Raw genomic sequence first — 15,968 nt, 5'->3', positions numbered from 1 at the left:
TAATCCCGAAAAGAGTTGTTTTCGCCCTTAAAAGTGTTTTAAATTTTTTAATGTCCACCTCTTTTCCCCTATTGAGGTGTATTATTTCCAAAACCTTGGGATATTTTTTTATCAAGATAAATGGGTTGATATTTTTTCAAGATATTGAACCCACGCTTAAAAGTTAAGAAATTTTGATTTGGGTTACCCAATGTGAAATTTTTTTTTTGAGTTTGAAATCATTCTTCTCTTTAGGGTTAATTGATTTCTGGGAGAACCCTTGGACCAGTTAGGTTTTTGGGCAGTGAGTTTAGAAAAGATTTTTCCATTCCAACATTTAAGTCGATGGGGATTCCTGTGAATTCAGAAAATGTTAATGATGAAACTGAAGGTGATGTTGCAGGTAAAGAGGTTTATTATTTATGTGGGAATTCTTTAGGTTTGATGCCAAAGGATACTAAGGAAACTGTCACTAGAGAACTTGATGCTTGGCGAGATAGGGCTGTGGAATCCCATTTTAAACACCCTACTGACACTTCTTGGGTGGATATCGATTTACCAGTAGTTCCATTGTTAGCTCCTATTGTCGGTGGTAAAAATGAAGAAGTTGCAGTAATGAACACTTTGACTGCTAATTTAAATTCCCTTTTAGTTTCATTTTATAGACCAACAAAGAAGAGGTTTAAAATTGTCTTCGAGAAGAAGGCATTCCCATCAGATTATTATGCATTTTATAACCAATGTAGATTGCATAATTTTGATCCAAATGAATGTATTTTACAAATTTCTGCAAGACCCAATGAGACGTTTTTAAGAACTGAAGACATTTTAAAAGTAATTGAAGAAAATAACGAATCTATTGCATTGGTCTGTTTACCAGGGATTCAGTATTATTCGGGACAACTGTTTGAAATTGAAAGAATCACTAAATTTGCCCATCAATATCCTGAAATCATAGTTGGATGGGATCTTGCCCATGCAGTTGGGAATGTACCATTGAAATTGCACGATTGGGGGGTTGACTTTGCCTGTTGGTGTTCATATAAATATTTAAATTCAGGACCTGGTAGTATCGGTGGGTTGTTCATTCATGAAAAATGGCATCACTCTGCCCTTAAATTCGGTGATGATGTCAATCATGATGAATATAGACCAAGGTTAGCAGGTTGGTGGGGGAATAATAATGAGAAAAGGTTTCAAATGTTAGAGAAATTCGAACCTATCAAGGGAGCATTAGGTTTTAGACAATCCAATCCTAGTGTACTAGACGTCGTCTGCTTACAAAGTTCATTGAAGATATTTCAAAAATATGGAGGTGTTGAGAACTTAAGATTAAAATCATTGAAACTAACAAAGTACCTAATCAATCAACTGCAAAAATCTCCGTATTATCATCCGAAGAAACAATCCAGCAAAGAAGAATTAGGATTCAGAATTATTACACCAATTCAAAACGAATCACAGTACGGCGCACAGATTTCCATCCAATTGACTCCATCAAGACTTACAGGTAAAAACAAAGATACAATGGAGATAGTATTTGAATACATGCACCGCCATGGAGTTGTAGTAGATGAGAGGAAACCCAACGTTATTCGTATCTCTCCTGTGCCATTATACAATACATTTCAAGATGTGTTTACCACTGTCGCGATTTTAAATAGTGCTCTAGACAGTGTCAAGAAAAGCATAAAAGCGTTAAAATCCAATTAAACAAGGTCATTCGTCCAATTAGTATACTGATTGCTTGTAACTTCAAACAGATCCGACAATCAGACCCCAATGTATACTTAATATTTCTGTCTTTTTCATTTTATATATGTAGTATATAGTAAATTGTATATTGTATATATATTGTATAGTATATAGTATATTGTATAGTATGGTATACTAAATAAATATCCTAACTGTTTTTGGCAGAGTCACCCCACACGAACAATATGCAACTTTTCTTTCTTTCAAAAAAACAAAAAATTGGCCGCTCAACCACAAAAACCCACGATTTTTCTTTTAGTTCTTCTTTGATTTTTTGATTTTTTGATTTCTTTGTATGGGAACAATTTGATTTTGAAGTGATGTTTTTTTGGAAATTTGAAGTAAAATTAAGGAAATTTTGTATATTATAAAAGCATTTCAAAGGATGTTTAAGTCTTGTTTGTATATAAGTTTTGTACGTATGTTAGGTTTGGTTGAAGGTTTTGGTTTGGAATACTAGGAGGCTGGGGGGTGGAATCTGTGTTGGATATTGGTTTTTTGAAAGATAACAAAGAGAGATAGACTACTTGCTGTTGCAAAGAAAAATAAACAAAACAAAGCAAAACAAAACAAAATTAACACACGAAACTTTGTATATTTTATTTTTAATTTTAATTTTAATTTTTTTATTAATTTTTTTATTAATTATTTATTGGACAAACTATTGAAGTTGGTCAAGGTGAATTTAAAGAATTGAAAAGATAAAACGCTGTCTTTAATTTCTTCCTAGAAGGATACTTTAGAAAGTTTTGTTTTTACGGTGTTAAAGAGTTGGTGACAACAATATCGCTAGACAACCACAAGTCTTTTTTTTTTTAAAGGTACATATACACAGAAGTTTTGGAAGAAACATAATAAAGCAAACTAACTGCTGCAACTGTTCAACTTCTCTTGTACAGTTATCATCGTTTTCAGTGGACTTTGCAATTACATCTGACATCTGACATCTGTTGAAATTTTCTTCTTTTTATCTTTTTATCTTTTTATCTTTTTATCTCTTTTTTTTGTTCATCACTTAATACTCCTCAGAGATATATAGATTAACATGACTGTGATACACTCCACTTCATCTACAGTTATGTATTTGGAAATGGAAACTTCAAACGGGACAAGGATAACCGAAAATCATACTTATCAAAACGATGTGAATAAATTGCACACGAAGGTTCATCACAAACACACAATGAGCTTTCATTCTTCTTCGAATTCAGACTCAAACGTCGGCAGTCCCAGATCTTCAGATGGAGAGTCAACGTCGACTTCTACTTCGGTAGACGAGGTAACTTCTCATAAAGTATTGACTACTGCACATGAAATGGATACAAGATCACAACAAATATCCCCAATGCTAGATTCAGTGTTTACAACTCCAAACAACGTACGACAATATGATCAACATAACATTCGCAATAATAATAATAATAATGATTATAACCATAATATAAATACAATGGGAACAGACAAAAATGTGCTGAGGTCCTTATCATCAAGTGAAGATATAGTACGAGAAGACATGACCTTGACTAGAAATGATATTTATACAGGCTATACCGCTTCAGAAGAAGGAAATAGTTCAGGTAATCTCGTGACTGCAAATTCATCTCCTATAATAGAAGAAATAGAATCTCATCTGCTAAGAGAAAACTTTATCACTGCTAATGATAACATAAATAATATAACAATATTATCGCATACATCAAGTGCCTTAGAAAATAATGGCTACAATTCCAATAATATCATTAACAATCATCATCATCATCACCACGATAATCATAATAATAATACTAACAATAACAATAAGAATAATACTAATTATAATAAAACTCATAACATTAATAACGATAATAATCATAAGCAAAATGATAAACCTACCACGCAAATTCAGGATAATTCAAGTGACTCTAATGAACCCATAATAACAAATATAAATATTACTAATGAAGATTCAAGTTTAAATGACCATAACCATGACCATATTTACGATATTAATGATAATAATGACAATAACATAAATATTGATAATACTCAAAATAATAGTAAAACCGATAATAACCAGAACCTTGTGTCCGACATACACAGTATTTTAGATACTACAAGTTTAATAGAAACAGGATCTTTTGTACACGATATTAACGACGATGATATATTATTGAATACCAAGGTTTCAAGAACGTCCACAAATGTAAGGAAGAGCATGAATGAAGCATCGAGAAAATCAGTACCATCGTTTTACTCATCAAAACACTCTCAGATATTTCCACTCGATGATCCAAATGTTGGAAAAAGTGCAAATAAAGTTGATATATTACCAAATATTTCAATGACTTCTCTTCCTGTTCCTAACTTTAGCAGTTCCGAACACTCTAAAAATATAAGAAAATGTCCATCATCATCTTTCACTTCATTGCCTCCAGTGCCGAATCATGGTGCACTAAAGAGATCTGAATCTGCAACTGCAGAAATTAGAAAGATGAGAGAAAACCTACTTCACAAACGAGAAATGAAGCGTAGTAGAAAATCTTTCTTATTGGATGATGACCGTGTTCTCATTGGAAACAAAGTTTCGGAAGGTCATGTAAACTTCATTATCGCATACAATATGCTGACAGGTATTAGAGTAGCTGTCTCTCGCTGTTCTGGGATAATGAAACCACTAACATCGTCTGACTTTTCATTCACCAAAAAATTGGCATTTGATTACCATGGCAATGAATTAACTCCATCTTCGCAATACGCCTTTAAATTTAAGGATTATGCACCTGAGGTTTTTCGAGAACTTAGGGCTATGTTTGGTCTTGATCCCGCTGATTATTTAGTATCATTGACATCAAAGTATATTTTAAGTGAATTACATTCACCTGGTAAGAGTGGTTCTTTCTTTTACTATTCAAGAGATTATAGATATATCATTAAAACAATACATCATTCAGAACATCTTCATTTAAGAAAGCATTTAAACGATTATTACAAGCATGTTAAAGAAAATCCCGACACCTTGCTTTGTCAATTTTATGGTTTACATAGAATTAAAATGCCAATGTCATTCCAAAACAAAATTAAGCATAGAAAAATTTACTTCATTGTAATGAATAATTTATTTCCTCCACATCTAGAGATGCACGCCACTTATGATTTAAAAGGTTCTACCTGGGGTAGACTAACAAAAGTAGATTTACAGAAATTGAAAAACGATTCAAATTACAAACCTGTTCTAAAGGATTTAAATTGGATCGACGAGCATCAACACATCAGTCTTGGCCCAATAAAGAGACAAAAGTTTTTAGAACAACTGAGAAAAGATGTAAAGTTACTGGCCAAATTAAACACAATGGATTATTCCTTATTAATTGGGATCCATGATATAAGGAAGGCCTCTAGGGACAGTGCCATTTCTGGGAATGTATCTGATGAGGAATCTGGACAAGAAGCTGCATCAAATAGCGGGAGAGAACATAGAATCGACTTGAACACCAACAAACCAAACTCTGTTGTATCTCACTATTTCAAAGAGTATGAAGGAGGATTCCGGGCTTCAGATAAGGATAACAAGGATTTAAACATCATATACTACGTCGGAATTATTGACTGTCTAACAAACTATTCAATAATTAAGAAATTAGAAACGTTTTGGAGAGGTTTAGGCCATGACTTAAAAGTTGTCAGTGCAATTCCTCCTAGAGATTATGCTGATAGGTTTTACAAATTTATAGAGTCTTCTACTGATGCATCTCCACAAAAGCAATACAAAGATAATCCTAATGTTAGAAAATACAGGGATTGATAGATCTATATACAAACAATTATATAAAAACAAGGTATACAGGTTTATGTAAGCATTCTAATCAATTGATGAAATTATGGAGAGAGTTGTTATGTAATGGGATAATCGTTCATTACAATCAGTAATATTTCAAACCATCAGGAGTTTTTAAAACTTTTGATCAGAAGGACGAAATTGGTGTTGAAGCTACAACACTTCTTGTATTCAACTTGATAATTTTAAGAGTTTTCTGGAAGGTCAGGAGTAGGGGGGAGGGAGTATAATACCATGTAATAATTTAATACACTTATTTATCACAATGGCTAATCTAAATTGCAAGCAATTCGATGTCATCTTCTCTTATGCCGCCAATTGAATGTATCCCTCTATCTATCATATCCACATTGTATTATTTCAAGGTTACATCGTACGAACCTTGATAATGTCGGGATGTAATTCGTTACAATAAATGGTGTCATATTATCAATATTGCTATTTAAAGAGATCATTGTACATTATTGTATATTATTGTATATTATTTAGTATCTTACTTTGTACATAAAAGAATATAGAACTTTATTATTATTAACTAGTATATTTACTTTAACTTACAGATCTCAACCCTTAAGATCCTATAGAATAAACGCTTACCAGCCTTCATTCTAACGTATACCAAATTCAATATACAATTAAATAATAATTAAAGGCCAAATAATACAAAAAACTAAATACACGTGACATATAATCATCATGTACGTACACCAAGAACCCAATCCCAAAAAAAAATAAAACACGAAACCTCTGTATGGATTAAGATCTCAAATTGTTTAAACTAAGAATAATGAATAAATTTGATACAAGTTGAACTGATCTTTGCAAATTTAAGAAGCTTAATGGTTGTTGTTGTAGTTGTTCTTCATCAATTGTCTTTGTGAATTGTTATATTTGATTCAAGTAAACTGACTCACGGTAGAATTGATTAGGAAACAAGATGTTGAATCGCCTGGTTGCCTGTTCATTGTTGTTCTTTTTCTATTTGACGACTTTAGTTCAATCACATAATGTTTTGTTACCACCATATGGTCGTAGATGTTTCTTTGAGGAATTAAAGAAGGGTGACGAATTGTCTATTTCATTCCAGTTTGGTAATAGAGACCCTGAATCAAGTGATCAATTACGTGGTGATTTCATCGTTTTTGGATCTGGAAGAAACGATATCATATTAAGTTCAAGAGACACTGCCCATGGTGAAGAAACATTATCAGCACCATATGCTGGTAGATTTGAATACTGTTTCCTAAACGAAAATTCCAATATACAAACTAAGGATGTGTCCTTTAACATATGGGGTACCAAATATATCGATTTGGATGATGAAAATGGTGATACTCTAGATAGTGCCGTTAGAAAATTGTCTAAATTAATTAATGAAGTTAAAAATGAACAACAATATATTATCATCAGAGAAAGAACCCACAGAAACACTGCTGAATCTACAAATGACAGAGTTAAATGGTGGTCTATCTTCCAATTGGGTGTCGTTGTCGTCAACTCCATCTTCCAAATTTACTACTTAAAGAGATTCTTCGAAGTTACCTCTTTTGTTTAATCGATAACACTATTATTACTGCTGCTGCACTGAATAAAATAATAACAATAAGTATATAAAAGGCCAAATATAGTTTTCTATATATGTTACAATATCCATGATTTATTATATTAAGTTTTATTTAGAAGCAAAGTTAAATCTAATCTTGAAACCTCTCTTAATCCAACGAATATTCAGTCGATGAGTTGTCATTATTTGTTAGTACTCTTTTAGAATCCATGTTTGTATTAAGCTATTCTCTCAATCCAACCAATCCACACTCTGCAATTATTCTAAAAGAGGTTATAAGTACCTTGTTCCTCACCTCAAGTAAGTAAAATAACCTTGGATTGTTCATATCAAAGTGTTATAGGGTGCAGGAGTATACAAATTTAAAAAACACGGGAAACCATATTCCTGTTTAATTATTATATATATTAAATATGTTATCAGTAGTTCTCATCTTATATACCACTGAGTGTATGTGAATGGAAATTATTCATTAGAAATTGTTTATAAAATAGTCATAAGTTCTCTTGTCATAACAATAGCCCCACCATAAAGAAGTTGTGAAGTCTATAATTTCGAAGGATAAATAGTGATGGCATCTATTCTTTTGTCATCAAACTATTGTACAACATTTGCTTCCTGGTTCTTTGTTAACCAATAAACTTGTCCGTGTGGCTAACTCAAATACACTGTCAACACCTTCACCAGTTAGAGCACTGCATTCTAAATACTTCTTTGCACCGATCTGCCTTGCTACAGTTTCTGCATCTTCAGACCTCACTAAATCATCTCCATCAGTATTATTATTTCTTAAATCCTTCTTTAAACCCACTAATATTATAGGAGCATCTGGACAGTATCGAAGTGATTCTTCAGACCATTTTGTTCGAGCATTATACAGTGATTCTGTATCATTAATTGCAAACCCGATCAGAATTATATCAGCTTTTGAATAAGAGAATGGTCGCAACCTCTCATATTCTTCTTGACCTGCTGTATCCCATAATGTCAACGATACCTTAATACCGTCGACTATACAATCTGTTACATAGTTTTCGAAAACTGTAGGATGGTATTTCTCAGGGAACTTCCCCAATGTAAAGACATATAACAATGAAGTCTTCCCACAGGCACCATCACCTATTATAACTAATTTTCTCTTAACAGGAGTATCTGCCATCACCTAATAAATAAAATTTCCTTAATATAAGCCTTATGTTTTATTGGTATCACCATCAATGAAAACCCAACGTAATCACACTGCAAAATGCCACTTTTTCTAGCGTTTAGATAAATCTACCAAACCAAATTAACCAATCTCCTTCTTACTAACCTCTACTTGTTATATTTAAGTATTGGAATGAATGTATATTCCAAAAATTCTTTAAAAGTAGTAGAAGATATTTCTAAAAAAAGCCAAAAACCCTAACTGAAGGAGACAATTGTAACAGCAACTTAGAGTTTCTTAACAACCTGGCATAGGTATTCAACAACTGATTAGCCAGTTTTACACTTCAATATCGTTTCAAAACAACTTCAATACCTTCAGAAATGTCAAGTTTTTATATCAAACTTTAATGATATTTTTTAAGTACTAAATTTAATCCAAAATCGATGTTAATGAACATTCTAAATAAGGAACAGAACCATATTTGGGAATAAGATGTTGATTTAATACGATTTCGAAGGATTATTGCTTAATAAGGATATTCTAGAACTTCTAAAGTTGATGGGAGTATCATTATCCTTCCTTTGTTTGGAAAATATTTGAATATTTATTTATGCTTTTATATGAGTTAACTGATTATATATATATAGATATCGATATACTAATTACTTAATGAAACACTGATATCCATAGGGAAGGGAAGGGAAGACGTATTGCATAGATCTATCCTCTTGTTTGTTATCTGGGATTCTGTATCAGATGGATGATGTGTATTAATTTGATTTAAAATCGTTATAATCAAATTAACTCCATATGTTTGCAGTTACGGATGGGTTACTGATAGTTTTATTAATGTTGAAGAAATGTGAATTGGAAGTATTTATAGTACTTCCATTTGCATTGTTAGCTGTTGTGCTTGCTGTGTTGCCTGCGGTAGTAGAAGATATTGGTTGAAGACCATAGTTTTGTTGCATTTGTATGTGTGAATTTTGATTCTCACTGGAATTTAAAGGCATTTCTAGTTCATCTTTACTCTTGTATACTAATTTAACATGGGTTACTTGCCCATTATCATTCGATGCTATCTCAATCTTGTGAGCGTTCCTTAAATTCATCAATTCAGTAAAATAAACCCCATAATCTATTCTGTTAGCCATAACCTTTTGACACAGTAATTCACTTGAAACGTATTGATCCGTTGAATTAGGTAATGTCAATAATGAAAGTTCCCTGAGGATAATGTTAGAAATTGGATTAGTCTGATTCTCGTTAGGATTAAAAACCAATGGTTGTTCTATCACTGGAATCTTTGAGGTTCCTCCAGACCAGATGTTCGGGGACATATAACTTGAAGGGATTACATTGGATAAAGGTCTTTCAGATTGAATGCTACCTGTAATTTTATTATCATTTAGCGAGTAGTCAACACCGCTTGAAATATCCCAGATTGAACTACGATGTGTTGTAGTAGGAATACCTATATTACCAGGCGAAATTGGAGTTTGATTGATTGGCAAACCAGCAGGAGCAAAATTTGAAGACAAATTTGGATTTGATCCAGATAACGATGTTCCTTGGGAACCCCATAATGAACTGTGAGCAAATGAATCCTTTTGTGATAATTGATCTTCTAAACCAGTAGTTGATAATAGGTTCGTAATAGTATTCAATTCTTCATTAAAAGATTTTCGATTCTGATCTGATGTGACAGAATGGGAACCCAGTAAGGATTGTTGAGGTAACTGAGACTGTAATTGTGTTTCAGCAGTAGACGATCCATTGAAATTCCCCCATGAGGAGATATCAAAAGAATTTGGTGGCACAGAAGAGTTTCCATATGGTAACGTTGTTTGTGGAGTTGTTGGATCGTTAATTGCCGCCAAAGTATCGAACGAATTGCTTTTATGAGTAAAATGAGATTGTTCAATTAGGTCAGAAGGACCAAAATGCATACCGCCAGATGGATTCAAAAGATCATGTCTTGGAGTCATGTTGAAATGAGAAGCATCATTTTGTTGTAATAAATGGTTCAAATGCGAGGAAGATGTTGGAATTGATTGAGAAGACGTTGCTGCATTTATCATACCGAATAGCTCATCATTAATATTTCCTGAAACAGGTTGCAGTGACGGTGTCATTTTTAGCAACTCAGCATAGGGAACATTTGATGTGGAAGCGGTAGATTTGAGCCTTTTTTCCTCTTCTTCCAATCGTTTCTGCTCCATAATTTCAACATCTAAACGCTTCTTCTCATTTAATGTTTTTTGTTCAGCTTCTTCTTCTTTCTTGCGTTTTTCTTCTTCTTGTATCCTTTTTTCTTCATCTTTCTTCTTCTTTTCTAATTCTTTCTGTTTACGTTCTTCATCCTTTTTTCGTTTCTGTTCTTCTTTGATTTTTCTTTGACGCTCTTGTTCTTCTTCTCTCTTTCTTTGTTCTTCTAATTTACGTTTCTTCTCTTCATCCTTCTTTTTCTTTGCTGCCTCAACTTTTTTTCTTTGTGTTTCTCTTCTTTCCATTTCACGTTCTTCAGCTTCTTTCTTTAGTCGTTCAGCTTCTTCTTCCTTCTTCTTTCTTTCCTCTTCCTTTGCAACTTGAAGTAGTCTCTTCTTTTCCTTTTCTTTCTCTCTTTTCCTTTGTTTTTTTTCTTCTTTTTCCTTCTTTTTAGATTCTTCAGCTTCCAACTCTTCTAATAATTTCATTCTATTATTTTCAGCTTGTTTAGCATGGTAAGATTCCATAATTCTTCTTTGTAAGATTTTTGTAATTGTTATCTGTAATAACTTTCTCCCCTCCTCTAATCTTTCATTTTCGTCAATACCACTTTCATAACCATCATCATCAATATCGTCAATATAATCTTCGCTAACCTGAGATGAAGTATGGTGTGATGCATAATTTTTATAACCGTGCGAATTGCTGTCTGCCAAATCAACATCATGGTGATAAGTTGATAATGTTTCATGATTATGTTCTGCATGCGCACACTCAAGATTTCTGTTGTTATCCAAATAATCATCGTCGTCGTCGAAATCATTATATTTCTCACACTTTCTGTTATCATGGAAATCACTGTTGTAATCAGAATATTCTTCCCTACTTTTAAAATCATCATCTAAATCATTTCTATGGTGTATATTTTCACTGGAAACATCATCTTCATCATCATAGTAATCAATATCTTCTTCGGTATCATTACCATCATCATTTCTGGGAGAAATTATGTCATGAGTGATGGTACTAGCGGCAGCGGCAAGGGAGGTACTAATTGAATTGGCACTTAATTTATCATCATATTTATTTTTGAATAGTTGTAAGATTGAATCACCAAATTGTCTTCGATCACTTCCATGCATAAACCTTGTAAATAATTCTTTTTCAAGTTGCGATATGCCTTCAAATTCTTTTGTCTCGGTATTATATGCATCCGTTACTCGTTCTGCGATATGACGCTGTAAATTTGCGTATTCATCTGAAGTTAAAGGCTGGCCATTATGTAACATTGTTGTGAACTCTTTTGCATCACCTAAATCCTGTACCTGAAGTGCTTCCTCTGGATTTTCATGCTGTTGTGAATTTACATCATTAATATCTATTTCAGTATCTGGAAGTGTATTTTGCTTTTGTTTATCGAGTACAAATTCTTCAATAGCTTTTATAAATCCAGAACCATTGTTATTCATTAAGTCATCTGTCAACTCTTTCATTTCTGGATACATGATCATTTTATTTACATATTCTTGAGCTATAGTAGGATGTGAAGAAATAAAAGTTTTAGCAAAATTCAAATATCTTGATTTTGATTCAATATCTATGATATTAGCATCATCTTCTACAGTCCTTGGAGATTCTATTAAACCAGAATCATGTATCTCATTTGATAAATCATCATATATATGTTGTGCTTCATTATCTTCAACTACTTCCTCGGTATTATCTTCATTTAGTGATATAGGAGTTTGAAATTGTTTTTGCTTATTATGTTTAAAATTTAAAACTTCTTTCTTCAACGTATCTACGGAATTTGGAGATAAAAAATATTTCACCACTTCATCTCTCATTGTCTCTAAATCATTTTTAATATCCAAAGATTCATTTGAACTGCCACTATTGGGTTCTCGAGCTTCATCGACATTATTTGAATCCATTTCTGGAGATGCAGGAGGTGATATCATTTGAGTTTTTCGTTTTTGTAGATCTTTTATAATGTTCAAATGGAATTTGATATGCGTCATATCCTCGTAATTTTCTCTTTGCATCTCATATAATCTATTATAAATACGTTCCATCTCTTGATCCATTGCCATATGACGACGGCCACAGACATTACAATTGCATGAACTTGAAGTATTATTATTGCTGTTAGTACTGATACCACCACTGAGATTGTTTGAGCCAGTACCTATAATGTTGTTGTTATTAGTATTACCATTAACATTGTTGCTGTTATGATTGTTATACCTGCTCAACATTTCAAAGACTTCATCTTTATCGATTCTTAAAATATTTTTCTTCTCTTCAGGAGATAACCATTCCCAGTGTGAATCCAAATCTAAAATCATATCATTATTACTAGAACTATTGGTCTGTCTTGATTTGGATTTCTTGGGCTTTGTAGGCAGAGACTCTACAATAACATCACCATTAGGTGCTCTTTTTATCACACGAGAAGTAGGATAATCATCAGTATCATTATACAATTCGGCAGTTATATTACCAATACCTTTCTCTAACAATCCACCGCTTTTCTTGACAGTGGAACCTCCTTTAGACTTACTCTTTCTCTTCTTATTCTTCGAATGTGACGGCATTTAAAAATATCTAGGTCTTTATTCCCCTGTTATAATACTTCTAGTTGTCTATATTCTTCCAATATTTAAATTTCTCTCTTTCTTTCAATACTATCGAACTGTTGAAAGATCAAACAAAGCTCACACCAAACTTCTCCCACAATATCACGACAATTACAACTGATCTTTGTAATATACAACAATGTCCTATTGAAATGAAATAGCTTATCTGCTTATTAAATCATCTCTATATCAACTAATAAAAGTTTTTATCTTAACTTAATTTGCTTGTTAATTATTTTTTCACCACTTTTAAACAAAGGTGAAAAATTAAGCAAAAAGAGGTAAAGAGAAGGAACTGAAAGTTGACGTGATGAGGTTGAAAGAGATTGGTTTTATAAGGATGGTAGGCTTGCTTGAGGAAGGTAGAGGATTTGTTCTGGGGATCTATGTAGATGTAGATGTTGTTGGTTGGTAGTATCGAGTTTGTTGCAAGAAATTCGGTTGAATACAAGTGAAATTGGGTCAGCAATGTCGATGATGAGATCAGGAAGGTTATTGGAATAGCTTGTGGATGTGGTTGGGATCTTATTCTGGTTCTCATTTCAGGGTTTGAATCCAAGTTGTTAGATATACATATAGGTTATCTTGGTATATATAGATATATATTATACATTATATGGTTTGGACGATGGAAAGAATAAAGATTAGATACAAAATATGAATGGAGGGGTAGGGGAAGTGAATTGAGTAGCTTGGATTTCAAATAAGTTGATGAGAAAATGCAGATAATTATACGATGTATAAGGTTGGTCATATAACATAACAATAACAGGGAGAAGTGGATCTTAGGAAGAAGGTGAGACAAAGACGGAAAATAATAATATTAATAGTAGTAGTGGTGGTAGTAGGAGATGTCGTTGTTGTTCTATAAACAAAACATAAAGAGCCCAATCCTAACCGAAATATAGTCCTTCAGTTTTGATATATAATGTCCCTTGCTTCATCCTTTCTTCCCTTCTCTATTTTATCGACTTGTGATTGGCAAAATATTATCTTGCCCTAACAATTACATCCTGAAACTGCTGCTGCATTGTTATCCGAGGATGTTATATCTACCCTATTGTTATCGTTACTTCCATCCGCATTTGCATTGTTAGCATGTTCGTTTGGTTTTTTTATTGGTATCTTTTCACCAATTGCAAGGAATACTTCATTTACATTTTGGCCAGTCTTGGCACTAGTTTCAAAAAATAATAAACCTTCTTCGTCTGCAAGTTTTTGACCTTCTTCAGTGGCTACTTTACGTTCACCGCCATCTTCAACGATATCTACTTTGTTTCCTGCTAGAGCAATAATAATGTCACTGCTTGCTCGTTCTTGCAATTCCTTGACCCAATGGCGAGCCTTAATGAACGATTGTGGCTTTGAGACATCGTAGACTACCAATGCAGCTTGGGCATTTCTATAATACATTGGTGCCAATGATGCAAACCTTTCTTGTCCAGCAGTATCCCAAATTTCAAATTTGACGGTGTGATCATCAATGTTAACTCGTTGTGTTAAAAATGCAGCCCCAATAGTAGGTTCCTTATTTTCTGAAAAGTCATTAGAGACAAATCTTAAAACAATAGAAGACTTACCAACGGCAGCTTCACCTAGTAACACTAATTTGACAGAAGTGACATTCGAATTCATTTTTAAAGTTTTGTTTCTCTTGTATAAAAGTTATGGTTATTTATATTTTATTTCTATTTTTTTTACAAACTAATGTTTCCTTGGACAACAAACCCAACTACAACTACTGTAAATCAAAATCAAATTCGATAGAGTACCCAAAATCGAAAACTATTTTTATAACTATTGGTGTAGTCTAATAGAAATTCTACGCCAGTATAATCCAAACACAATATTCTTAAACGGTTAAAGACTCCAAAAAGGTAAAGGCAAAAGTAATGGTAATATGTAAATGTAAATGTAAATGTAAAATTTAAAGCTAGAAAATCAGAACCGCACCTTAAAAGACAGGCATACACACGTAAAACAACTAGTAATACCAAGTTTTCCTTACAGAATCAGCCAAAGGTACTTGAAAACTAGAATATTACCTCGTAAAACAATCTGAAATAGTCTCTTCTTTAAAGAAATGGGTATCTTTTAGTCAAGGAGGCTTTAAATTTTAGCAAAAAGTTGATATTTGATTAAATAAGGGTTCGTATATTGTGATGTGTGTTTTAATAGTCAGGTCCGAACGTATAGTAATGATGTTGAGATGATGGGCTTATAAATGGGATTAGAATAAGATTGAATTGGTATCATTTCTAGCTATTCTATTAGTTGGAATTGAATCTTGATTCAATTATAGTATTAAAGCTTTGGTTTTGGTGGAGTTGTTCCTTCTGGGTTTGTAACGAGCGAGCCGTCTGTTGAGGATGGATTAATTGGTTCACCAAAAAATACGACAGTTACTGTTAAATCGTCTCTGTATCTTCCTGACATTGGGGATGGGATGCTAACTAAAGTTGAAACGTATTCTTTGGATCCACCTGCACTTAGCGCGTTTCTTATTAAATGAGTGGAATACGTTAAAGTCTTCTAGTAGATAGTCTGAGGTATAGAATTTTTCAGTTAATACTATCTTTAAATCAAAGGCAGGCCTTTGAGCCCTTTATCGGGGAAAAATCTTTAACAAAAGAAATTTCCATTTTGGGGAACCGAATTTAATTGGGGTCAGGTTTTTTCCCACCATTAAAACAAACCGGCTATCTTCCATAAAAATATTCAAAAACCTCCAAAGGCTAACCAAATTTAACTTGAATCACTTAAAGGCTAATTCAGTTCTTCGAGACAGAGGGGGATAAAAAACCGGGCTCTTCTAAAATATTGAAGGTCGGAATTCCCAAGATTCCACAATTCTCTTTA

At 33.0% G+C, this 15,968-nt stretch overlaps 7 protein-coding genes across 7 annotated transcripts in view; 3 read left to right on the top strand and 4 right to left on the bottom strand.

The window, feature by feature from the left end:
* Positions 1-324: 324 nt before the first annotated feature.
* Positions 325-1,692, top strand: BNA5 (kynureninase; the record flags this gene model as incomplete). Its single annotated transcript, XM_001643055.1, has 1 exon — positions 325-1,692. The coding sequence occupies one exon, from the start codon at positions 325-327 to the stop codon at positions 1,690-1,692; it is 1,368 nt and encodes a 455-aa protein (XP_001643105.1).
* Positions 1,693-2,779: 1,087 nt separating this feature from the next.
* On the top strand, positions 2,780-5,515 carry Kpol_1029p20 (1-phosphatidylinositol-4-phosphate 5-kinase family protein; the record flags this gene model as incomplete). Its single annotated transcript, XM_001643054.1, has 1 exon — positions 2,780-5,515. The coding sequence occupies one exon, from the start codon at positions 2,780-2,782 to the stop codon at positions 5,513-5,515; it is 2,736 nt and encodes a 911-aa protein (XP_001643104.1).
* A 970-nt stretch (positions 5,516-6,485) lies between these two features.
* EMP24 (Emp24p) lies at positions 6,486-7,103 on the top strand (the record flags this gene model as incomplete). The annotated part of the gene is made up of 1 exon (XM_001643053.1): positions 6,486-7,103. The coding sequence occupies one exon, from the start codon at positions 6,486-6,488 to the stop codon at positions 7,101-7,103; it is 618 nt and encodes a 205-aa protein (XP_001643103.1).
* A 601-nt stretch (positions 7,104-7,704) lies between these two features.
* On the bottom strand, positions 7,705-8,271 carry RHO2 (Rho family GTPase RHO2; the record flags this gene model as incomplete). Its single annotated transcript, XM_001643052.1, has 1 exon — positions 7,705-8,271. One exon carries the CDS (start codon positions 8,269-8,271, stop codon positions 7,705-7,707), a length of 567 nt encoding a protein of 188 aa, XP_001643102.1.
* A 791-nt stretch (positions 8,272-9,062) lies between these two features.
* On the bottom strand, positions 9,063-13,067 carry NST1 (Nst1p; the record flags this gene model as incomplete). The annotated part of the gene is made up of 1 exon (XM_001643051.1): positions 9,063-13,067. One exon carries the CDS (start codon positions 13,065-13,067, stop codon positions 9,063-9,065), a length of 4,005 nt encoding a protein of 1,334 aa, XP_001643101.1.
* Positions 13,068-14,108: 1,041 nt separating this feature from the next.
* Positions 14,109-14,744, bottom strand: VPS21 (Rab family GTPase VPS21; the record flags this gene model as incomplete). Its single annotated transcript, XM_001643050.1, has 1 exon — positions 14,109-14,744. The coding sequence occupies one exon, from the start codon at positions 14,742-14,744 to the stop codon at positions 14,109-14,111; it is 636 nt and encodes a 211-aa protein (XP_001643100.1).
* A 669-nt stretch (positions 14,745-15,413) lies between these two features.
* Positions 15,414-15,968, bottom strand: part of PTC5 — a gene marked incomplete at both ends in the record, with an annotated part of 2,283 nt that continues 1,728 nt past the window's right edge. The window contains one exon of the mRNA XM_001643049.1: positions 15,414-15,545. Coding sequence (XP_001643099.1) covers positions 15,414-15,545 — 132 coding nt within the window.

This window comes from Vanderwaltozyma polyspora, genomic scaffold, assembly GCF_000150035.1.
Source record: "Vanderwaltozyma polyspora DSM 70294 KpolScaffold1029 genomic scaffold, whole genome shotgun sequence".
In the NCBI taxonomy this organism is placed as follows: domain Eukaryota; kingdom Fungi; phylum Ascomycota; class Saccharomycetes; order Saccharomycetales; family Saccharomycetaceae; genus Vanderwaltozyma; species Vanderwaltozyma polyspora.
The sequence above is the reverse complement of the archived record's forward strand: the minus strand, read 5'-3'. Positions and strand labels throughout refer to the sequence as shown.